At 43.8% G+C, this 25317-nt stretch overlaps 1 protein-coding gene across 27 annotated transcripts in view; it reads right to left on the reverse strand.

Moving 5' to 3' along the window:
* Positions 1-25317, reverse strand: part of KCNMA1 (potassium calcium-activated channel subfamily M alpha 1) — a 761872-nt gene that overhangs the window by 402238 nt on the left and 334317 nt on the right. For 3 of the 27 annotated variants that reach the window (XR_003677585.2, XR_003677584.2, XM_028481464.2), the window contains exon 3: positions 12987-13108. The exons of 23 other annotated variants lie outside the window; for them this stretch is intronic. Coding sequence is in view for 2 of the 4 variants with exons in the window: in XM_028481464.2 (XP_028337265.1) it covers positions 12987-13108 (122 nt within the window). In the remaining 2 variants the exon portion in view is untranslated. Of the gene's footprint in view, positions 1-10616; positions 10915-12986; positions 13109-25317 lie in introns of those variants that run through there. One more of the 27 variants, XM_028481462.2, reaches the window with a different exon arrangement.

Raw genomic sequence — 25317 nt, forward strand, 5'->3', positions numbered from 1 at the left:
TGGAGTCGTGTGTGTGTGTGTGTGTGTGTGTGTGTGTGTTCACATGCACATGAGCCAAATTGGCTGATAGAAAATGAACTCTGCATATTCACTTAAAACATTACAAAATTCCATGGAGCTACATCCATTCCATGGATGGTGGGCTACAAAGCAGACAACTGACAATTGAAACAACTGGATAGTATAAAAGGAATATGTGGCTTCATAGCATCTGATGAATTCCCCTTATGAAAGGAAGTATTAAAACAATACACCACGGGGGCTGATTTTATTCTTCCATTTTGTTTTAAAAACTGAAATGGGCTCCAGCTGAATCCAAGGAAACTCCTGCAGTCTGTCAGTAATTACCCTCGGCCCAGGGCTAATCCCCCTGGCAGGCTCACCTCAGCCTCTCTCCTCACATATGCACTCATTCATTCATTCATTTATTCATTCATTTCTTGCAAAGTTATACACAAAAACAAACAAAAACATCAAGAGGCCTCTGCTTTTCCCTCTATTATCTGAATGAGGCAGCAAATCAAGTAGCTTAAGATTAATTTTGATCTGTGCCGCTATTTCTGAGACATAAGCAGTTAGATCTGGGCCCTGACCTCATTCTCAAAATGCTGCAAAGAGAAGGGGTGTGGCCAGATCAGAGGGGAAGGACCTCTTCTTCATTCATAAACAGCTGATGCAAGACTAATCTCTTGTCAGTTTGGCTCTGTGTATGTGTATGTGCATCCGTGAGTGCAGAGCTTCTCTGAGAGTGGGCTGTGCAGGCCTAGGCCATTAAAGCTAGAGAGAAGATGAGGGGAGAGGATGGGGGAAAGGGGAGGAGAGAAAGGGAAAAGAAAGGGAAAAAGTTCTTGTACACTGTATCTGCATCATTCTGAAATGGGCTCAAAAATCTAAGCTCTCCTGCAATGATGATGATTTCCCAGCATCGGAGGGGACAAAGTAGCTGACACTAATGTGTCCCAGCTGCCTCTGTGATGGGCAGTAATGTGCAGCTTATTTAAGCGAATCAGCCAGTGACAGGAGGGGAGGCCTCTTGCTCTCTTCAGATGCAAACTCAAATATCAGCATCGCTCTGACAGGATAAGGGCGGGAGAAAAACCCAGGAGGAAGATGATTCCACAGTTCCCAGGAGCTGAAGATTCTGAGGAGTGGACCTATTCTTGGGTCCACACGTCCAGCTGGAAGACTCTCAATGAGGTACAGGGTGTCCGAACTGTCCCATCCTCATCCCCCACCCACCTGCCTCCAGGCACGAAATGATCAATGTGAGGGGGCAGGATCTGCTTCTCAGTTTCGAGGCCACCATGCGTGTGATTTTTAAACTTGCTAAATGGCTCTTTATCATGTCAGGCTTGATTACATTGTCAAGCCGATCCAGGTGCTGCAGATAATGAATCAATCCTTTGGATTTGGCCATGAAAATAGGAATCCAACAGAGATGCATCTTCTACAGGGCCCTAGCAAAGGGCTAGTTCTCTCTCATCTTGCATCTCTCATCTCTCTCTCTTTCTCTCTGGCAAACACCCCACTGTCTGAAAACCCTACTCTAAAAATGAAAAACTTCAGTCCAACTATACAAAATGATTAGATTTTAGCCTAAGTGGTAACGGTTACATTACAGAGCATCCCCAAATAATCACCTAAGTATTTCACATTTGCTATGCACAAGGCCCTAGGAAAAACAAAAGGAAGAAATCCACCTGGAGTCATAAAATATGCTCTTTTTCTGCAGTAACCCTTACAGAGATGAGTCCTATGCTATTATGCAATTAGTGCTCAATTGTAGGGCACAGGTAGAGTCAATATATAGTAAGATATGGACTAGATGGGACATACATAAATGGAGGAGCTAGGGAAGGACGGGTACAACAGAGGTTCTTGTCTCAACAGCCAATTCCTTCTCAAAGTGTCCCTTCTTCCGACGTGTTATGGCTACTCTAATATCCCTTCATTAAGGGGGAGGGCCACTGGGAATCCTTCCGTGAGCAACTACAGTCCCAGGGACCAGGGGCAATGCAGCCCAAGGGACATGGTAAGATGAGACCAAGAAGAGGGAAACACTCGCCATCTAGCAGTTGAGTCGCAGAACACCCCTAACAATGACCAAGCACTTTACAAAGTACCGTCGCAAACGAGACTGTGTGGACACAGTCTGACACAAGGGGTGAGGTGAGCAGTCCCTCTCAGCACACCTTGCGCCTGTCATGAGAGCCCGGCCAGCCTTCCAACTCTTCATAGTCTGGGTTCACCAAATCACCTTGGCTACCTTGTGTAGTGCTAACTGCCATATTCTTAGGTTTACTGCAAACACCCATATGCTGTGTGGTGGTACTGAGTCCTGAGTGATATTTATAGAGTACCAGATTCCTAAAAACAAAAGCAGTTTGATAAATGTCATTGGAACAATGGTGCCCGTGAGTCATCTATTTTCAAAACTCGAAGATCAAACATGACATGTGTTTGTATGGAAGAATGCTAGATACACAGACACACACACACACAGTATATAAAAGAATGCCTGTCCCCAACACCTGACACAAGAAGTCTGATGATATGGGACTTCCCTAGCAGTCCAGTGGGAAGACTCTATGCTTCCAATTCAGGGGGCGCAGGTTCCATCCCTGGTTGGGGAAACTAAGACCCACATGCTGGGTGGCCAAAAAAATAAATAAATAATAAAAAATTTTAAAAGGAAAATTATATTAAAAAAAAAGTCTGATGATACATGGTGAGCAGAGAGGAGAAAGACACAGCCATCTTCACGATGGAAATTCGAGCAGACCCTGAAAACCTTCCAAATGTCTTGGAAAGTTCAGAAAAAATGCAAAACAGTATGGCGAAGCCCAGAATATCCTCCCTCAGTTCACTGAAGCTCCCCAAGGAAAAGACAGATCCATTGATGCGATATGGAGGTGAGTGAATCTGGAAAGCTGGCTCTTCAGAGATACTGCCTGTTCTAGAACCTGGTTTCAAGCTTTCGGGTTTAGGCCCAAATGCTTTCAAACCCACACATAAGGCTACACGGGCCTTCAGACACGGAATTGGAGCAGAGGGTCACAAAGGTTGCTGCCACTCAAATCCTATCACCTGAGGAGCTTTCCTTAAAAGCCCTCACCTCACCGGGGGACCAGATAATTGAGAACTGGGGTGAGGGGGAGGCTGCATATCTCTATTTTTAACAAGCTCCTCCAGTGAATCTGATGTGTGGCCAAGAATGGGAGTCACTGAATTAAACCCGTTAGAGAAAACCACTTAGCTCAAGTCAGAGATTAATTTACAAATGTCGCCTTAACAATTAGCCCATTAGAACATATGTATGAGGCCTGCACACTTTGAGAACCGTGCGAGGAGTACTCTTAAAAAATACAGAGAGGAGGATGAATTAATCCTCTCCTGAGCGGGTTTTACACATTCTACTCAGCTCACCGCGGAACAAATGACCCTAGTTAATGATTCTGCATGTTTGATCAGGGCCTAGCCAGCTACTGGCAGCAGCGACCCCTCAGAAAATGAACAATTTTTGATACAGGATCCCAAAGGCACATTACTTTTTTTTTATTGAGCTATAATTTATACACAATAAAATTCACTATATAAAAAAAAAGACATGAGGACTCCCAAGGCCAAACAATCTGCGGACAGTTTGTTTATGAGAGATAACATCATTCCAGCATCCAAATTATAATGTTTGGTCTGGCAAATTTAACAACTCTACAATCAACCTTTATTGAACTCCTCTGCTTGAGGTCCAGAGGGAGAGAGAGGGAAATAGAAAACTGAAATAGCTAAGTCAGGCCTGATCTTTGCCCTCAACTAGCATGGAATCCAGAAGTTTAATTTACTCAGGAGTCCTTGTGAATTTTATAAATGCTACACATATAAATAGACACTTCTGCGAAGTCCAAGGAAGGAGGGGGCCTAGAAATAACACCACCGCCATGGCAAACTCCCACAATGGAAGAGGAAGAGGAGAATGGAAAACCAAGGAGGAGGAAGGGAGAATTCCTGATGCTCCAGGTCCACCTGGCTGGTCCAGGGAAGGGCAGACACCAGGTGCATGGGGTGGCTGGCATGTGGTGGGGAGAACGCAGGACTCCAGTAGGGAGGCCCGCCTGGGTTTGAACCTCCACTCTGCCCCGATAAGCAGCATGCTCTTGAGCACATAACGTAATGTCTCTGGGACTCAGTTTCCCAATCTGTGAAATGGTGGGATTAGAACAGATGCTTATCCAATGGGGACCTTGACAGGTTACTGTAGACACTGAAAGATGAAAAATGTTTGGCTTGAAAAGGCAGAGCTCTTTTATGCCAACTGTATGACATTTCTGCATAATTATATTATAAGATGGCAATAGCATGTGTCGCTGATCTGTGTCAGAGAGGCTTGCTTCTTTCATAAAATCACAAGCATGGACTCCACGGACACTCGGATTCAGAGTCTGCGTTTCCAGTAGCACAGTTAGTTGCCCCTGTAGCTTTGCATCTCACAAAACTAAAAACCTAGACCCACCAGCTGAGTCTGTGCCTCAACTCTGCCATCGCTACAGGGCACTGAGTGGTGGTCTGACACAGCCCGCTCTCCTCCTACCTCGGTGATTCTCTAAAAAAAAAAACCTATGTTTCTGCCAGTTTTACCCCAAGAAGCTCACAGTAAGTCTCAATCTTTTCTCAAGGGAAAAGGGAAAGGATTTCTTTTTCTTCACTATATGGCAAGATTAGTAGCATGTTTTTCTCATCCCTGAACTATTAGCTGTTCTCAATAGGAGAACACATAATCTTGCTACCAAAAAAGGTATTTTTGTTATCCTAAATAACAAAAGATTTGTAAAGTATAAAACCAATATTTTGACAGCACCATTTAAACAGCCAAATGTCCCCTAAGTGTCCAACCTAACATTCTGGCGCATTACATTTGACTTACGTTAAATGCTTACACAAAAATGCCGTAAGTGGATTCACTGGAAACCAAGACTCCAAACAATAGTTGAAGTGCGATGAAAAAAAGGAAGGAGATAAAAGAAAGGAAGGAGAAAAAAAGGAGCTTTCAGCAGTCGGTATTTAGACTTATAGCATTAAAATAAAATACATGGGACTTCCAGATAAGAGTAAAACTGTGCTTTATGCAAATGTAAGGAAGCCTAGTAAAAATGCCTGTGAGAAGGTGTGTGTATGTACAGCTGATTCACTTTGTTGTGGAGCAGAAACTAACACACCATTGTGGAGCAATTATACTCCAATAAAGATGCTAAAAAAAAAAGAATTTCATTGGATGAATATACTGATTGGAGTTTTTCAATCATTATAATTTTTAAAGTAATAAAAGAATATAGTTACAAAAAAAATGCCTGTGATTTTATGGGCATTCAAATCTGGTGTTTCCAAAAATGCAAATACTATAAAGCCATACTCAGTGCAGAATGGACTGGATTTTCAGGACACGTGATATAAAATGGCGAGGGCCCCCCCCTCAGTTGCTGCAAATGATTTCCATGGCTTTTGGTATGAAGAAAAACATCCCTGACACAGCTTAGAAGACCCTGAAAACTCTGGCCTTTTTCCTCCTCTCTGGCTTTCTCTCACACTTTCTCCCAAATTAATGGACATTTCAGTTCTTATTTACCGTGTGCACACACCCCCAACCACCCAACCACAGGGCCTTTGCACAAGCACTTCCTTCCTCCTGGAAGACTTATTTCCCCTCATAGACTATCCATCCTTCAGATCTCAACTCCACCATCACTTCCTTGCCCACATAATATAGGAAAGTCCCCCATGAGCACAGTCTGTACCTTGTGGCACTTAGCACAGGAGCAATTTTACGTTTCTTTGTCTAATCGTTTGATTAATTCCTCTCTCCTCTACTGGACTGCAAATTCTATGAACACAGGGTGCATATCCATTTTTACTCATCATTAAATTCCCAGGAGCTAGCAAAGTGTCTCGATCAACATTTGTTAAATAAATAAGCATATGGAGAAAAGAGTGGAGAATGGGTTTGGAGACTGGGTGCAGTGAAAGAAAAAGAAAGCTGGAAGGATATGAACCCTCACTGAGTGGGACTTCGGAGTTTAAATCCTTCCCTGTCATGGCAGGATCCAAGAGACCCCTGCTGAAGTGGAGCGGGGTTGAACATCACTGCAGACAGGAGGACAAGGATGGGGGATGCACAGGGGCCAGCTAGCACATTCAGGTGCACAGACTGGAAGTTGATGGCCAGAGGGGCCTGGAGGTCGGTAGATGACACCAGCAGGGAGAGTAGATAGAATGGGGATTTAGTCAGGTGGCAGGGGCCTCAAGAGAAAAGGGTTTGCACAGGATGGAAGAGGCAATGGAGGGCCAGAGTGTCCAGTGATCCCTGGGCTATGGAGAAACAAGCCACCTCTATACAGAGAAGTGAGGGAAACTACAGCTCTAAGAAAAACAGGTTCAGTTGAGATGGGAGATGTCAGGAGTGTTATGTGAAGAGGTTGAGAATTTAGATTAGGGTCAGGGCTAGGAATCTGAGGGAACAAAGGGAAGCCCAAGTCCTGAGGGGGCATGATACCAAATAATATAAACATAAATGCACAAATGGGACATGTATATATATATATATATATATGTACGTACGTACACACACACACACACACAAAACAAAGAACACAAAGACAAACGGATACTCTGCTAATTAATCACAAATGCTGGACGTCTGTCAATATTTGTTAACCAACTACATTCCCAGCAATGTGTCGCTGTCCGTGTTCAAATTAGGTAGTAATTTCAAAATGACTATAGATACAGAGAAGCCCTGGAAAATAATAAGGCTCCTCCTTAGTGTAAGCTAAGAACAAGTTTATTATAAACCATGCGTCTGCTGGTATACAAATTAAGTACACAGTTGGCTTTCTGGAGAGGGTGGAGGAGAAATTGACTAATACAAATAGATACGGAGGGTCTGGCTTCTTCTTGGTTTGTTATGCTCCTCAAAGAAGAATCTGGGATCCTCTAAGGTCTAAATTTTTCAGAACTGAAATAAGAAACTGAAATGATGGAAAGCAATAGTAACATTAAGACAGAAACTTTTCCCTAAAACCTGTGTCCTTCCTGAGACTTGAGGTTTAATGACACTGAAATCTTATGCCACTGCATCATAAAATTTTAAAGGTTGATTTCTGCACATTTTAACCGATGGCATGAAAACCGTTGCCTTGGCAAACAAGACAAAAATCTTCCATTTGAGGTCTAAAGTTGGAAAGACCTTTCCTGTCTAATTATTGAAAAACCCAGGGGAAAACATTCCATCAGCTGGTGGAGCTCCCAAGACTGCAGCTAATGAGCTTTTTCAGAAATTGTCTGGTTTAAGTGCATGTGAGTTTGGCCAACTGGACTGTTAATTTAATTAGGTTCATAGGATGAGAAAACTTCTGTGGCACTGTCAGGTCACCAGTTGCCGCTTATTGTCACCAAGGACTAAATTTGTGGCCATCTTTGCCCTACTTTTCAAATTTTGCCAGTTCTTAGAGTATATTAAAGGGAAAAATGGAATTGAAAGCTGGGACTCAAACAGCCACCTGTACTACACTCAAGTTTACAGCAGACAAAGGTGGAAGCACCCAAATGTCCACTGACGGATGAATGGATAAACGAAATGGGGTCTGTACATACAGTGGAATATTATTCAGCCTTAAAAAGGAAGGAAATTCTGGCACATACTACAACATGGATGAACCTTGAGGACATTTGTTAAGTGAAATAAGCCAAACGCAAAAGGACAAATACTGTATGATTCCACTTACATGAGGCACCTAGAACAAACAGATTCATAGAGACAGAAGTAGAAGGGGGGTTGCCAGGATCCGGAGGAGGTGGGGATGGAAAGATATTGTTTAGTGTGTATAGAATTTCTGTTTGTTCTTCTATAAAGAGCTGAATAGTCAATATCTTAGGCCAGCAGGCCACAGGGTCTCTGTTACAACTACTCAAGTCTGATACTATAGTGCAGTGGTCCCCAGCCTTTTTGGCACCAGGGATGGGTTTCATGGAAGACAATTTTTCCACGGACTGGGGGTGGGGAGGTCTGGTTCAGGCAGTCATGCGAGTGATGGGGGGGACGGTTCAGGTGGTAATGTGAGCGATGGAGAGCAATGCGGAGCCAGACGAAGCTTCCCTCGCTCACCCGCCGCCCACCGCTCACCTCCTGCCATGTGGCCTGGTTCTTAACAGGCCGCTGATGGTACGGTCAGCGGCCCGGGGCTTGGGGACCCCTGCTATAGTGCAAAGCCAACGGAGACAGCACATAAATAGACAGGCATGGCTGTGTACCAATAAAACTTTATTTACAAACCCAGGGAAAAAAAGAATTTCTGCTTGTGCTAATGAAAAAGAAATTGAAAGGGATGATAGTTGTAAACATTGCAAATGTACTTAAACCACAGAATTGTACACTTAGAAATGGCTATAATGATAAAATCTTATGTGTATTTACTACAGTAAAAAAAAAAAAAAAAAAAAAAAAGGAAGAAAAATTCTGAGAACCTGCAAGTGGAATCCAGCAGTATATATTTCAAATCTCAAATATAATCACCTTCTCAGAGTGATACAAATATCTCTCCTTTCAATAGCAGTTGCTGTCTCCAAGAAACTTGTATTACATACATGTGATTCTTGCCTCTCTGAGATGTTTGATCTTACCCCTTAGTTAATTCGAATTTCTCCTTTAGTTTCCAGAAGCTCTCCCCATTTAGCCATAGACACCTTATATGAGTCCCCACCTTCCCCTCCCCCTCCCATTCTCATCTTTAACTGATGCACAAAGTGGGCTATGACTTTCTCAGGAGTCAGGCAGCTGACTGGAGCCAGAACCTACTTTGTCTTCCGGTAACTGTAGCTAAAGTCCCAGACATGATTGAGAGTTTTTAAAAAATGTGCCCTTGACCACAATAAAAAAAGAAAATAAATAACAGGAGTGTGCCCTTGGCTTATAACCACTTTAAAAACACATAACAATTTCCTCTAAAAGGTAATGGACTAGGCACTGGTTCTCCAAGTCTAAACCTCAAGGCCAAGCTGCAGTAATGACTTGATCGCAGGCCCTCAGTGTGTTATAGTGGGACCCTAGAATCACACCTAGAAACAACCTAAAATTTCCTTCTTCTACAGTAATGATTTTGCCGCCAAAGGGGTGGCTTTTAAAAAGGATTGGTATGCACCCTAGAAAGTAGTGCATCAAAGCCCCTCAACACCAAGGGAGTTGACTAAAGACGATGAACAGCCACTGAACTGAAATTACGACACGGACACCAACACTGACCAGGCTTCAGAACCCATTACCCACCCATGCTAGGTGTGGCCACCAATATGACCGACTTGGTTCTGAAAGCATCACACTGTATTTTCTCCTTTGTAGAACTGACTCCTGGTCGACCATAACAAATGGGTTGGTGTTGGCAAACACTATCTGGGCTAAGAATGAAACTAGCAAGTACCTTTTATTAGGGTCTACAGCCGAGTGAAATCCAGGTCTCCAAAGAGAAGGCACTAGATTGTCCACTTCTGATCTCTCTCCCTCCTTCCCTTACTCAGAGGAAAAAAAAAAAAATTTTGTATATTTACCGTTAAATTCTTATAGACAATCTACCCTCTCTGAAGGAAGTAGAAGGCTTCAAGAGACAGCATTCCTCATGCTCACAAATTTCCACTCCCACAGACGGGAAAATCACAAGTCAACGCATAAACCTCAACATGGATAACTATGGTTGCCCTGAGTGATGACTGGATGCCCCATCAAACACTGCACCACTACTAACTCAGAAAGGCTGGACCACAGCCCTGGCTGCTGCTCCACTCCCTGCATGGGTCTCCCCGTCACCCCATGAGGATCAGATGCTCACAACGCCACACAGGGTGACAGGAGCTCAGGCGGACTAGAGACCAACAGTTGGAAAACCACAAGCTCCGCTTTCACCCACTTTCACGGGGCACACGCTAGGGGGTGGGGGAACGTGAGCATCGCCAGGTAACACAAGCTGGCCCGCCTCTCAGCCTCACAACTACTCTGGGAACAGAAGAGGGCTGTGGAATGCCACGTGTCTTTTCAAGGCCATTTAAAATGAGAAACAGTGTGTGTCTGATGTTCAGGGCTGCTTCAGACTTCAGACTCGGTACACAGTCAGCCCTTCAGCAAGTCAGGGGCCAGAAAATGTGGGAAGGATGATTTATTCCCTATTTTTAAGAGCTTTGACATACTGATCAAGGAGAAAGCAGAACTGAGGTGCAGGTCCTTTAGGCTTTTGTATGGGTTTTTCAAGTTTTTGTTTTCCATGTTGGGAGAACCAGCACCTTCTCAGGGTTTGCGGGCTCTGTTGTCATAATCCAGCAGCGCATTTCTTTTTTTTAAAAATTTATTCATTTATTTATTTTTGGCCGCATTGGGTCTTCATTGCTGAGCGCCGGCTTTCTCTAATCGCGGCGAGCGGGGGCTCCTCTTCGTTGCGGTGCGCGGGCTTCTCACTGCTGTGGCTTCTCTCGTTGCGGAGCACGGGCTCTAGGCGCGCGGGCTTCAGCAGTTGTGGCACGTGGGCTCTAGAGCGCAGGCTCAGTAGTTGTGGCGCACGGGCTTAGGTGCCCCGCGGCATGTGGGATCTTCATGAACCAGGGCTTGAATCCGTATCCCTTGCACTGGCAGGCGGATTCTTAACCACTGCGCCACCAGGGAAGTCCACCAGCAGTGCATTTCAGCCCCAGCCTGATCAGCAGATTCCCTTCTCCATCCACTCCGTTCACTCCCCTGAACTCCCCCTTCCGTTCTCCATTCCCTCATTCATGGCACCCATCTGCTGAGTGTCCACTATGGACTCGGGGTTGAGCTGGAAGGGGATACCGAGCTGGAGAAGAAGGCCGCCGTTTTATACAACGTGAACGCCAGCTTTCATTCTTCTGCAAGGCAGGATGACAGATGCCAAGATGAGGTTCCTAGCATCAAAAGCCTTTTGAGACGTTTGTGCCCCAGCCTAAGAGTGGTTCTCAACCTTGAGCGCACATCACAATTCTCTGCAGGGCCTGTTAAAACACAGATTGCTGAACCCATCCCAGAGATTGATTCTGTGGGAGCCTGAGAATTTCCATCTCTAACAAGATCCGGGTGATGCTGAGGCTGCCGGTTCAATGACTATATTTTGAGAAACCCCTGCTTTAAAACCCTCATAAAATAATAAATAAATAAATAAAAGTTTATCTTTTCAGGATATTCTTTTTTGAATATGGATGGGAAAACAGCTTAAATTGGTTATTTTAGGTATGCACTATTTGGACAAATTTCCCTTAAAATATCTATAAAAACATACCTCAGAGACTTCTGGAAGGAAAAACAAAATTGGCTAGAACTCTTTATCTTGAAACATTATTCAAAACCATTTTCACACTCTAGTTTGATGTGCTAGTCAATGCCAGCAAGATTTTTCTTTAATTAAGTTGACATATCTTCCCCCATAGAAAGCTACCTCATGAATTTAGTATATGATGTCACTACTGCTAATAAAATGACTAAAACCCCCATTTCCAGGGGCTTCCCTGGTGGCGCAGTGGTTAAGAATCCGCCTGCCAGTGCAGGGGACACGGGTTCGAGCCCTGGTCCAGGAAGATCCCACATGCCATGGAGCAACTAAGCCCGTGCGCTACAACTACTGAGGCTGTGCTCTAGAGCCCGCGAGCTACAACTACTGAGCCCGCGCGCCTAGAGCCTGTGCTCTGCAACAAGAGAAGCCACCACAATGAGAAGCCCGTGCGCTGCAACGAAGAGTAGCCCCCGCTCGCCACAACTAGAAAAAGCCCGCACGCAGCAACAAAGACCCAACGCAGACAAAAATAAATTTATAAAAAAATACCCATTTCCAATATGTAGGCTTAGATTTCTGCAGTCCTAGTTCCACCCAGGATTACAGATTTGTAAAGGCTGAGGAGACTTGGTTTCCAAAGATATCAATAGTCCCACCAAGGGAAAATGGGAGCTCATCAAAAAACGATTTCCTTTATTGCTGGAAAAAAACAGTGTGAAAGAAGAACAGCTGCCAACATGGCTTCCAAAAACAAAGGAACCAAAGGCCATGGCTCTGCCCATTCTCCCCAGACATGTCTAAGACAGAGGGAGGCCAGACCAGCGCCCTCTGTTTGGGCTCCACCCATGCAAGAACCTTCTGGCAGTCGTTGGTCTGCCCCACCTTCAAAAGAATGTGGGTCTGCTTGACACCATCTCTCCCACAGCAGTCACGTTGATCACCTTAAGTTGCCTATGTAGATTTTGTTGTAAATGTTATCAACACAGGGTGGTTGAAATTTTTTTTTTAGCGTTGTTTCTTTTTCCTTTTCTTTCTTGTTTGCTTTTCTATTGAAAAATCAAGGACTTCCCTGGTGGCACAGTGTTTAAGAATCCACCTGCCCATGCAGGGGACACAGGTTCGATCCCTGGTCTGGAAGATCCCACATGCTGCAGAGCAACTAAGCCCGTGTGCCACAACTACTGAGCCCGCATGCCACAAGTACTGAAGCCCGCGCACCTACAGCCCGTGCTCCGCAACAAGAGAAGTCTCTGCTCGCCGCAACTAAAGAAAGCCCGCGTGCAGCAATGAAGACCCAATGCAGCCAAAAATAAATAAAATTTTTTTAAAAAAAGAAAAATCAAGCCACTCAGGTGCATGTGGGGTGACAATTCTTAGTCTTTCTCCCAAAAGTACCCTTCCTCTGCTGCTCCACTGAGGGGGCCCTCCAAAGAAGTCTGGGGAGACTCTGATTGAGGAATTTTCCCCATTCTCTACTGTAATCACCAGTTTTCTTCTCATTCTCTCAAATATGATCTCCTTGAGGGTAGACACTATGTCATTCACGTCTGTGTCCCCACCATTCCCTTAGTCATTCCACAAACGTTTACTGAGGGACTACTACATAGAAAGCTATGTGCAATGCCTGGATATATAGCAGAGAATAAAAGCGGGCCCTGCCTGCATGAAACTCACAGCCTAGAGGAAAGACAGACAGTCAACCAATGGTCACACGAGTAAAAACTGCACGTGGCGAGAAGGGCGCTAACGAGGAGGAGAAGCGAGCTTTGTTGACTGTGGGGTCCACGGAGACGTCCCTGAGGAAGAAGGATGAGAAAGAATTAACTAGAATAAGATGAGCATTTCACACACAGAAAACAGCACGTCCAAAGCTTCTGAACCACCGTCCCATTTGTATTTGCTGAGTCAACAGAGGGACCAAGATGGTGCTACCCATCACCATGACAGCATGGAATGACGGCAGGGGAAACACTGACCACACTGAATTGAATGACGACCCACCGTCCCCAAGAAGGAAGAGGTACCTCCATTCTGAAGGTGGAGAAACTGAGGCACGGGGAGCTTAAATATCTTGTGAAATAGGCAGACCTGGGCCTCAAATCCATGTTCGGCTCCCTGCCTTTGTTCTTTTAACCCAAGACGCCAAAGCTACTTCCTGAATTTGGGATTAGGAGGCCTCCACGGTCCCAGAAACGCTCCCCATCATGCCTTTCCTGGTGGAACTCTGAAGTTTCATCAGCTTTTTCTGAGTTCCTTAGTGAAGAAGCAGCAAGGCTGAAAAGTGCTCTTGGAGGGCTGTGATGGGAGACCCCCCCCCCAAAAATGAGGACACAAAAGGTAGTCAGTGACTCCACTGGCCCCACAAACCCTAAGCAACCCTCTCTCCCATCGCTACGGACAGTCTATGTTTACTGCTTTACTATACATTATTAGCATATTTTCCAGTTTTATACCCCATATTGGAAAATTCTTTTATTACATTCTAATCAGTAAGGATCATCCAATAATGGAGTAGGCTGCTATATGTAATACTGAACTTTCTGTCCCTGGGGATATTCAAGTAGATGCAGGAGATCACCGGCCAGGAATACCATGGAAGGAATTTGCTTATTATATCAGCTTCTGATCCCATTTTTAATAAGCCAAGATTAGAAGATCTTTACAGCAGAGATTGTGTTAGGTCTCTAGGCCTCTGCTGACTACACATCTCAGTCTGCCTGGTATCCCGGAATAATTATTAAGAACACTCCTTTTTGTTCTCAGGGGTGTTCTTTGCAGAGGACAAAGAATATGGTCATCCAATTTAAGACACTTGGATGCTTGCAGAGGCCTAATGCATCCTGACACACTGGCTGTTAAATATCCGGAAGATGGGAAAAGATGGTTTAGAACTCTTATAACCACACCAGAAAAATTTCTTGTTCTCTGTTTAATAACCTGATATACCTGACCCAGCAACAGGTGAATGATGATGTCTAAAACCTCCATTATGTCTTACAAATTCTCTCTCTCTCATGTGCATGTGTGCACACACACAGGAAACTGTATGACAAGACACTCATGCCATCTGCACAGTACAGGAAAGACATAGGAAAGACAGAAGCTGGTAGCCTTTCTATGACGCTTGTGCTACCTTAATGAATGAGTTTTCTTAAAAAAGGTCTTGGCTGGCAGAATATGACTAATACATTGCTGGAGATGATGGGGACTGATCCACTCCAACTGAATCACTGGATGTTGAGAAGAAGAAAAATGGATATCAAGATTTAGATCAAGAGCAGTCCATTAAAACCAGTTCCTGAGGCCATGGGAAGTGGCATATGCACGCCGGAGGAGCATCTAACACAGCATGCGCTCAAAACTGGTTCTTGGTGAAAAGAGCAACGCAGCCCCTGATCCCACGGTGAACTCTAACTCATGGGGAGTTCGGGCCTGTGTCACTGTCACATGCTCTCCGCACAAAATAATAAAAAGTGGAGTGGTGGGAGCAAATACTTAGAGATGCTATTTTGTTTATTTCTTTTTTAAGCTTTATTGAGGCATAATTGACAAAATAAAAATTGTGTATATTTAAGGTTTACAACGTGATGATTTGATATATGGGTACACTGTGAAATGATTATCTCAATCAAACTAATTACCACATCCATCACCTCACATAGTTACCATTTTCTTGTGTGTGTGGTGAGAACACTTAAGGTCTACTTTCTCAGCAAATTTCAAATATGCAATACAGCATAATTAGCTATAGTCCCCATGCTGTACATTGGGCCCCCAAAAGCTATTCATCTGATAACTGAAAGTTTGTACCCTTAGACCAACATCTGCCCAGCCCTCCACCCCACCATCACCCAGCCCCTAGAAACCAACATTCTACTCTCTCTGCTTTTGTGAGTTTGACTTTTAGATTCCATATATAAGTGAGATCATGCAGTATTTGTCTTCATGTGTCTGGCTTATTTCACTTAGCATAGTTTCCTCCAGATTCACCCATGTTATTAAAAATGGCAGGATTTATTTCTTTTTTATGGCTGAATAATATTCCATTGGAGACAGATATATAAATATAGACATTTATTACATTTTCATCATCCATTCAACCATCAGTGGAGACTTAGGTTATTTCCATATCTTGGCTATTGTGAATAATGCTGTAATGAACATGGAAATGCAGGTATCTCTTTGATCCACTGAAGCTGTTTGTTAAAAACACATTTCCAAATATTCTGATTCTAAAGGTCTGAGGAAGGACTCTGAAATCTGCATTTTCAACAAGCAACACCCTGCCCCCATACTCTGTAATTCTGACACATTTGGAGAGAGGTCTATGTAATGCATCAGTTCCTCTCTGGCAAGAAGAACTTAAAAGTTTTTAAAACCCAGATCACCAAGTTGCACCCCAGAGCAATGACATGAGCATCTCAGAGGGGAAGGAACGGGCATCAGTATTTTTCTGATGTATTAGAAAATAAAGCTCTTTAGGTAATGCCAGTGTGCAGCCTGGGCTAAGAGCCACTGACAGCATGTATCTGAAATCTGTGGTCACCTGAGCAGTGATTGGGAGGCATCCTAGGGCAGAAACACGCAATGACAATTGAGGGCATGGGTCCGTGAAGCCCAACACGGAGAGTCAGGGCTCTGTGCTGGCGCATGAGGAACTACCTGATTCCCCAGCATCTCCACTGCAGTGACCCTGGAAGAGCAGTCCTCAGTGAACCCAGTCAACGAGGAGGCCCGCCTCTCCCCCGACACACCCACACTCCTCTTTGAAACCAAGGCCAGCAGGGAGGCTGTGGCATGCTGAACCTCAGGGTGGTGGGAGACACAGATGACAGTGTGACGGCTAGGATGGAGCCAGAGCCTGGCACTGACTGGACCATTTCCTGCCATCTGAGCATCAGTAGCCTGAGTAGTTTTGGCAGGCTGTTCCTTGGCTCTGCAGGGTCCCGTGAGCAAGCACAGCCATCTCATCCCCTGCTCCTTCGCACCTCTGGGTCCAGGTATAGGGTTTGGCCCTCAAGCATGCGGATGGGTAGACAGCTGCTTCCTGCCAGTGGCAATGCGGGCCTCAGTCCTTGCCAAGAAACAGGCAAGAGTAGAAGGTGTAAGTAGGGTCTGGTTTGGAGAGCCCCCAGCTCCAACCAAATCCACATCTTTTTCAGCAAAACGAGGGTCATGTAAATGTATGAGTTTCCACAAACTTCTTGTGGCACTCCGTCTGCAAAACCTTAGTAACAACAGCACATGTTGGTCTCTGGGAACTGGGGACAGGAATGAGGACAGTAAGGACCCAGAAGTCCCTGGAGAACTGCTCATCAGGATGATGGCTCAACGTCTACCAAAACACAATAGCTAGCTCCTATCTGTTCAAGCACCCTATGCAGTGGCATCAGGGTAAACTGTAGGCCAGTGCCATGCAATAGAAATAGAATTCAAGCCACGTTTTTAATCTTTCGTTTCCTAGTACACACATTTTTTTAAAACTTAAGTGATATTCACATTTTCAATATTTCCTATTTAGTCCATTATATCCAAAACACTTAAGGGCATTAAGAGGAATGTAACATTCAAAACACAGCCTCAAGGAGCTTGTAGTCTAGTTGGGGAGATAAAACATATACACAAAAATAGTTAAATATCTATATCAAGTATTGTGGAATAGAGTGTCCTCAAAATGTGAAAAATGATACGTGCTTTGGAACATCAAGCAAGGAGAAGCAAGGGAATCTGTACATCAAGGAGGGAATTCATTCATTCATTCATTCATTACTTCAATATGCAATTATTATCAAAAATTATTAATGAGATACTAAACACAACTTGTGCACCCAACACACCCACTGCAATAAAACAATTTCTTTTCTGAGGCCACATTGGTTACATTTAGTGAAAAGTAGTCCTACTAAAACATCAAAGTTGTGCTTAACAGAAAAATATTTTATATTGCCTTAGTTTTGAGGTTTATATTGAAATTAATTGAGGTTAAATAAAATTTGAAAACTCGGTTCCTCAGTGGCACTAGCCACATTTCAAGAGCTTGACAGACACATGCTAGTGTCCACTGTATTGGACAGCACCCAGACAGAACATTTTCATCCTTGCAGAAAATTCTTTGGGGTAGCATAGCTCTAGACCCTTAAAAATTAGAAAAGGTCCCCACATTCTCTTTCTACCAGTCCAGGATGACAATGCTTGGAAGTGTCCTGAGTGACATGGATGGTCCCTCCTCTCGTGGAAAGGAGCATGATGGTTAAGGGCTAGAACTGTGCACTCAGACACTCACCACCATGTGACCTTGAGCAGATCACGCTCTATGCCTCAGTTCCCACATCCATCAGAGGGGAGTAAGAAGAGCATCTACCTCAAAGAGTTATAAGGATGAAATAAGTTAATATTTGTAAGGCACTCAAGACAGCGTCTGCCATGTAGTAAGTGCACTATCGATAAATGTTAAATAAATAAATTTCCAGCACGAGGTCTGCCGATTGGGCACACTGAATATTACATTCCAGAATGATCTTACTGGAAGATGCAAAAAAAATCTCACCTATAAACAGCTACCAACCTTCTAGATGACAATATCATTCATTGATTCACTCAAGGAATATTTATTGAGTTCTTACATTACACAAAGTACTGCAACCCCAGGCTCAGAAATGTTTCAGAATGTCTGTCCCTTTCCCATCCTCCAAACCATGTCTTGCTGGTCCTCCAAGGCAAGGATAGAATGCCACCCATCTGCAGGCTCCCTTCCTTATTCAGGTCTGAGCTCAGGTCAGGTCCTCATAGAAGCCTTTCCTGACAATCCTTCCTAAAGCTGTGTCATGGGTGTGCTAGCGAGAGAGCCCGTGCACACAGGTACACACTGCACTGGCCTGTCCCCTCACACTGTTCATTTCCTTTGTTGGCTCATCATTCCCTGAAATTACTTTGTCTCATTACTTCTTTACTTGTTCATTGCTTATCTAACCCCGAGAGAAGATAAACTCTGTAAGGATGGAGATATGGTCTGTTTCGTCCTTGCTTTATTCCCCGACACACAGATCAGTGGCTGGAACATAGTAGGTGCTTTATATAGAATTGCTGAATGAATGAATGAATGAATTCCCCCTTTGATGTATAGATTCTCCTGCTCCTTCTTGCTTGATGTTCCAAAGCACATATCATTTTTCACATTCTGAGGACACTCTATTCCATACTACTTGATATAGATGGTTAACTATTTTTGCGTATATGTCTCGTCTCCCCAACTAGAGTACAAGCCCCTTGAGGCTGTGTTCTGAATGTTACATTCCTCTTAATGCCCAGCATAAGGCATGTCCTCAATGAATACTTGTTGATGAATGAATGGGAAGGATAAAACACAGTCCCTAAATTAATTTTTTTGGTCACACAAGGTGGACTATTTCTACAAATAATAATTTGTAAAATGAAGTAAATATATATACATACAGCTGTATGTGTGTTATGTTTCACATTCTAATTAAATGAAGCTATTTTTGCAACTATTTTCCAATCCAAGAGTAAAACTGTAAAGAATAATGTTAAATGTTAGATCATTAAAAAAAAAAGATCATTAAGTCAGCTTTCTTTAATTACATGGCAGTGTTTCAAAAAAGCTTTGAGTCATCTTTAAGATTCTTTGCCAGGGGTACAGCATGCTACATTTAAAATGGCACTTATTTTAGTAAACGCATTTCTATTGCAAATGATTTGTTCCAACAAAGCAAATCCTTGGCAAAGAGCTGCCATTTCTTTTAAACCCCCTACCAAGAAGAGATACATGGGAACATTATAAGCACCAGAGATGAGAAAACTTGAAAAGCTCCCTTTATCAGAAATCACCAGGATACATTCTGTTTTAACAGAAGCATCAATTTGTCTACCCTCTTCAATTTCCAATCCTATGACACCTACTTTTTGTAAATATTTTCCATAAGATAGCTGTAAGTCCTCAGAACTTATAATAAAGACTTAGGGATATCAATATACATCTATATTTTCTTTCTCTTTTATTCCCTGTCCTCCTGTCTCCCTCCCATTCTTCCTCTCTTTCTGTCTTTCTAAAACAAAAATCTGGCAGTCGGTCACATGCGTTCCTGAACGATTAAGCATACAAACCAATCATTTGAAGCAGAAAAAAAAAAAAATCCCATAAAGGCTAAATTATGTTCTGATGTACTTATTACATGAAGGGTCTATTATGATAAGCTATCATACTTGCGAGATGAATTGAATTCACATTTATGCAACTCATCTATTCCTAGAGAAACGCAGATAAAAATTGTACAGCAACCTGAAAAGGTTTGTGAAATGGATCTTAAAAAGATCAATACTCTAAGATTTTAATGTCAAATTGAGACCATGGAAAAGATGGTCCACAGCAAGGACTCAATTTCCAATAAAAAAGAAAAGAATTAATCAGGTGAGCAGAGGGGAGCATGGTCATTCAGGTGGGAGCTGTTGGGGAAGGAGCTGGTATAAGTCTGGTTAAGCTATTAAGGAACAATGGGTAGAACTGGAGGGTGGAAAACAGTCCACTTAAGATTTCATTCATCCACCCATATGTATTGACCTCCTGTTATATTATGGACAACATTCCCAGCAGGAGGGACATCACAGAGAACAAGGGGCAGAGCCCCTTATGCAGCTGATATTCTGTTGGGGAGAGGACCCTTTCTAGAAATTAGTTATGACAAAATAGGCACAATGTGATGTTTATATGTACATGCAGGACAGGGAAGGACTTTTTTTTTTTTCTTTCTGTTGCCTTTCTCTTGAGTTTTGAAGGTTCACCTTTATGATGACATCTAAAATTTCTCTGGGCTTTGTGAGATTTGCATTACAAACAAGGAGCTTCCTCTCATGGAGTCTATCTTTTCCCTTCTCCTTCCCTCTTGCCATTATGAAACAGGGGATGCAGTTAATGACCGTGACAAATGATAAAAGATTTCTCCTAACTTCTTCAAGTGTGACTATCCTGATCACAGCCTGTAGGTACAGCCAGCCGTGAACCACATGCTATTTATAGGCTTAAAACCCAGGCAGGATTTGTATCATACATGATGAAAATGCCAGCCTCTCCCAGGACCTAGGATACTAAACAAATCTCCTCTTCCCTAAATCCCTGGAGGATGCCCACACAGTTCCTCCCATACATGCGTTTAATCAGGATCCCCTCCTCCACCCCCAATCAAGGACCACACAATTACCGAGCTAATCATTTAAATGACGCTAGTAAGAAACAAAGCCATTTTCCTTGTTAAAAATGTGTCTGCTGTCCTATCCATTTATCTGTTTTCTTGGCAGTGCTCTGTATTAATTTATTGCTCAATAAAGCACAGACACCAGCAGAGTTGCTGAGCCATGCCTAGTGGAAGTCCCACTATTTCATCCAACAAAGACAGCCCATAAGCCAAAGGCACAAACAAAAGCACACAGGGCCTCCCAAACCCTGGCTCCATTTGCTCTCCCAGAGACACAAAAGGGAGGCAAGGGTACAGCTTTAGGGAGAACGCAGGTGACTAATAATTATCGATTATCAGAGGAAATGGAGTATGTCTGGTCTGTTAGCCAAGTGCCACTGGGTTTCCTTTCTATTGTAGAGTAAACCTCACCACCACAGGTGACCTCGTGGTGAGCTGCTACAGGAAAGAAGCTGAAAAGGGAAATGATAAAGATGGGGGTGGCACTTGGCTTGCCAAGGTGCCTGCCATTCCAGGAGATTCTCCCTCTAGATGAAAGTGATGCTTGTGGCTTCCTTTGCAGTTAAGACAACAGTGACTGATCACAGGGTCCCTGTTCAGATCTTTTCTTCAGTGCAAAACCTTGGCAATGATTACCTTGTGTATAGAAGGGTTTAGCATCTGAGAATCTCTTTCACAGATGATCACTGGATGGTCAGGGACGGTCAACCACATAGACGCAGGTTTTTCCTATTTGAAGACTTAGACCTCAGAGAGCCTTTAGCAACTGAAAGTTCATCAACTAAGATTTGAAGGGATGGCCACGGGTATCAGGATTCACTTCTAGACTTCTTAACCAGTACCAGTCTAGCAGACTTCTTAACCAGCACCAGTTTCCAAGGAGAATGAGCCCAGGAAATCTGGGCCTTGCTCAGGAACCTAATAGTGAGGAAGGGAGTTTCAAAGCCAAGAAAACTGAGCACCAAGGAGAGTTCCAAGGATTCAAAAAAGTCATTGACTGTTAACTTTTATCATCTTGTCCTGGGCCTGAATTTTAGAGGAGAAAACTGGGACCCAGGGAGGAATTGACTTGTCCGGGGTCCTTCTAGGAGTCGGAGACAGAGGCAAAATTAGGAGGATGGATGACAAAGAAGGAAGGGAAGTGCCCAGAGGGTCTGCCTTCAACTCAGTGGCCGCTGCCCCAGAGAGGGCACACCTGGCCAAGCTACTCAAAAGCAAGAGGCATAAAAGCACAACAAAACCCACAAAACCGATGGACATCCTTCCCTTCTGCAGGAACACCTCAGCAAGCTACACTGGTATAATCATCACTCAGCAGAAGGACAAGAGTGAGAAGAGAGGCACATGTAACACTGTCACCAGGAAACAGAAAATGGCAAGGGAGGTCCAGCGCTCACCGAGGTCTAATCCATTCATGCAACCTCCTGTCTGCCTCTCGTTGTAGTAAATGGTGAGGTTATGCTCCCCTTCCATCTCTCCTCCTAGGGTCCCCTTGGTGAAGGCACAGGAAGGCAACGTGAAACAGCCTTCTCTTGCAGGGAAGGTCTTCAGTTTCACCAGAGAGAGTGGGGAAATGCCAGCAGGCGTCCTCACCAGCCCTGTCACATGCCATATTCCTTTCACCTCTGAACCTTTCTTCAAACGGTGTCACCATGCGCACTGTCCTCGCCCCTCTCCTCCACATTCACAAATCGTACCAGTCTGTGGAGCTCCATTCATCACCCTTCCTCTAGCCACTCCTGTCCCCATGACATCATCCTTTTCTGAGCATGGACAACGTGTATCACGACCTTACCAGTTAACTGGGTTGCTTCTCAGAGCAGGCACAGCAGATGTGCACAGAATCAGTGCCTGCTATGCACTTTAATTTAATTAGATGATCACTTCCATGACCAGACTGCTCGGGAGCTGAGGTCATCCTTTCTATATACCTCCCACTGTGTGCCGGGAGTATGCTCTGAAGTTAACATGCAGATGCCGAGGCCTAACCTCAGACCTGCAAACTCAGAATCTGGATCCAGGTCAGGAATAAGTGCCTCAAGAGTGCTTCCCACTTCAGTGGGCGTGCAGAGGACATGAGGAAACACTCGTTGACCTGGCATTGTCAATGCTGACCATGGAGAGGGGGCTGGGCTTGGCGTCAGGAGACCTCATTTTAAACCTGCGTGTGTGGCCCTGGTAGTTTCTTAACCCTCTGGGCTTCTGTTTCTTCACCCCTGTTACAGACACTGCAGGTGTGTGGCTCAGGGATGTGCAGTTTCCGGCACAGATCTAGGTGTAAGAGGTGCTCACTTCGAGGTGTTTGTATGAGGAGTGAAATCTGTGCAGGACTGATCGATCCAGAAACTACCCTGAACCAAATCCATAACAAAAGGCTAGTGACTGGACCTGGCTTGGGGGTATACTAATAACATAATAACTCTGTAATAACTCAATATAATACATAACATATGACATAAATAATATTAATAGCAGCCAACACGTATATGATACATATTTTGTGCCAGGCAACTCTTCTGAATATTTTACTTATATTAACTCACTTAATCTCTACAAAACATTTCAGAAGATAGCACTATTACTATCACACCCACCTTATAAGCTAGGAAACTGAGGCCCAGGGCTGCTGGCTCATTGGCTCAACATCCCACAGCAGTCAATGGTGACATTGACAGAGGTGACATTTTTACACCCGTCACTCCTTCCTGAGATGTCTGCCAGCTGCATGGTTCATCCCTTCTCTTTGTGGTCTCTGCCCTGGGATCTGCTAAGAAGTTCTCAGCAAGCTGTCCTTGCCAAAGAGAGAGCTTTGTCTTCCCCTGGAAAAAGCCCTCTGTCCCACAGGGGAACAGAGGAGGAGGTGAGGAGCTGTTACCTTGGTCCATTCTATCCACCAGCAACGTTTGCAGGGCTGAGCTCCGAGCCAAATCTTAACAGGAAGAAGCATCCCTTGGACCGCTATGCCAGGAGCACAGGTTCCCAGCCCCACACAATAAAGAAGATGACTAATGCGAAAAGCAGAGGTGTACCCTGTTAGCTTTTCCATGATGGGGCTGGGCTCAGGATGAAGGGACTGTTGATTAGCCGATGCATTTTTTTTCATTAATAATTTTTATACTGATTATATGTTAAAAAGGTAGAATTTTGGATATACATTGAGTTAAATAAAATGTGTTATTAAAATGAACTTTACCCAATTCTTTTTCCTATTTTTAATGTTAGCCAATACATTTTTAAACTTCTGAATGATCCATGCTCTCTCCCCAGGCAGAGAAGTAGCTGAGAGGATCGCACAGTCCACATGCCAACCCGACAGAGAAGCTGGGACTGACTACAATATGGACACCAGCCCCCAAGATCTGCCCCTGACAACTCACCTCCAGGGACAGGGAGTGTCTCCAAACTGAGGGTGACATTCCCCCTGGGGCTCATTCTCTGGATTCTGGCATCACTGCAAAGGCCCTGATCATTAATCCACATAACTGGCTCTACACCTTCTAAACAGATTCAGCAAATCACACTTCTCCCCACTCCCATTGCACCAAACGAACTCCAAGGCACCAGATTCTTTCACTGTTCTCCTAACTGGTCACCCTGCTTCTACACTTGACCCCAAGCACTGTGGGGCAGTGGGCAGGTATTGATTTTCAAAGCTGCCTGAGAAATCTACAGTTATCCCCATGCAAATGGGCTGTTGAGTCCTTTCGGTTTCTAAGAGTTCATCTAAGGGACAAAAGAATGTTGGAGATGTTTCCTTTCCATCTAAATAATTAAAGGGTTATAGCCTTCCATTAATAAATGCCATCTAGCTCAATCACACAGACCCCACCCCCATTCAAAAAAAAAAGCATGGCTTATTTCTCAAGTCAGTCTTGCTGATTATATGTATACAATCAGCGTGCTCTGATCTTTGTGACAGTCTACTTAGTGCATGTCTAGCCAATGCCATGTGCATTTAAGAACTTGGAAAGAATTTGCTCAGCACCTATAGTAACCTGGGCTACCTGCTAGGTGCTACAGAGGACACAAGAGAAACAAAATATGATTCTCTCTTTTAATGAATATATATGTCCCATGGACTGACAAAATGAATACCCAAAAAAGAGCCTAACAATCATATCAGATTGTGTATGATTAAATGGAACTATCAGTAGGACAGATAATAAAAGCCTTAGGAACTGAGAAGCAGATGATCAGTGTGCCTAGAATGGCTGGGAAATAATCTATCAAAAGTAATGAAGGTAATGCTGGAGAGGGTGTGGGGAAAAGGGAACCCTCTTGCACTGTTGGTGGGAATGTAAAGTGATACAGCAGCTATGGAGAAGAGTATAGAGGTCTCTTGAAAAACTAAAATAGAGAAGCAAGAAGAACTACAACCCTGCAGCCTGTGGAACAAAAACCACATTCACAGAAAGATAGACAAGATGAAAAGGCAGATGGCTATTTACCAGATGAAGGAACAAGATACAACCCCAGAAAAACAACTAAATGAAGCAGAGATAGGCAACCTTCCAGAAAAAGAATTCAGAATAATGATAGTGAAGATGATCCAGGACCCGGAAAAAGAATGGAGGCAAAGATCGAGAAAATGCAAGAAGTATTTAACAAAGACCTAGAAGAATTAAAGAACAAACAAACAGAAATGAACAATACAATAACTGAACTGAAAACTACATTAGAAGGAATCAATAGCAGAATAACTGGGGCAGAAGAACAGATAAGTGACCTGGAAGACAGAATGGTGGAATTCACTGCTGCGGAACAGAATAAAGAAAAAAGAATGAAAAGAAATGAAGACA

The sequence above is a fragment of the Physeter macrocephalus genome, chromosome 20, assembly GCF_002837175.3.
Source record: "Physeter macrocephalus isolate SW-GA chromosome 20, ASM283717v5, whole genome shotgun sequence".
NCBI lineage: Eukaryota > Metazoa > Chordata > Mammalia > Artiodactyla > Physeteridae > Physeter > Physeter macrocephalus.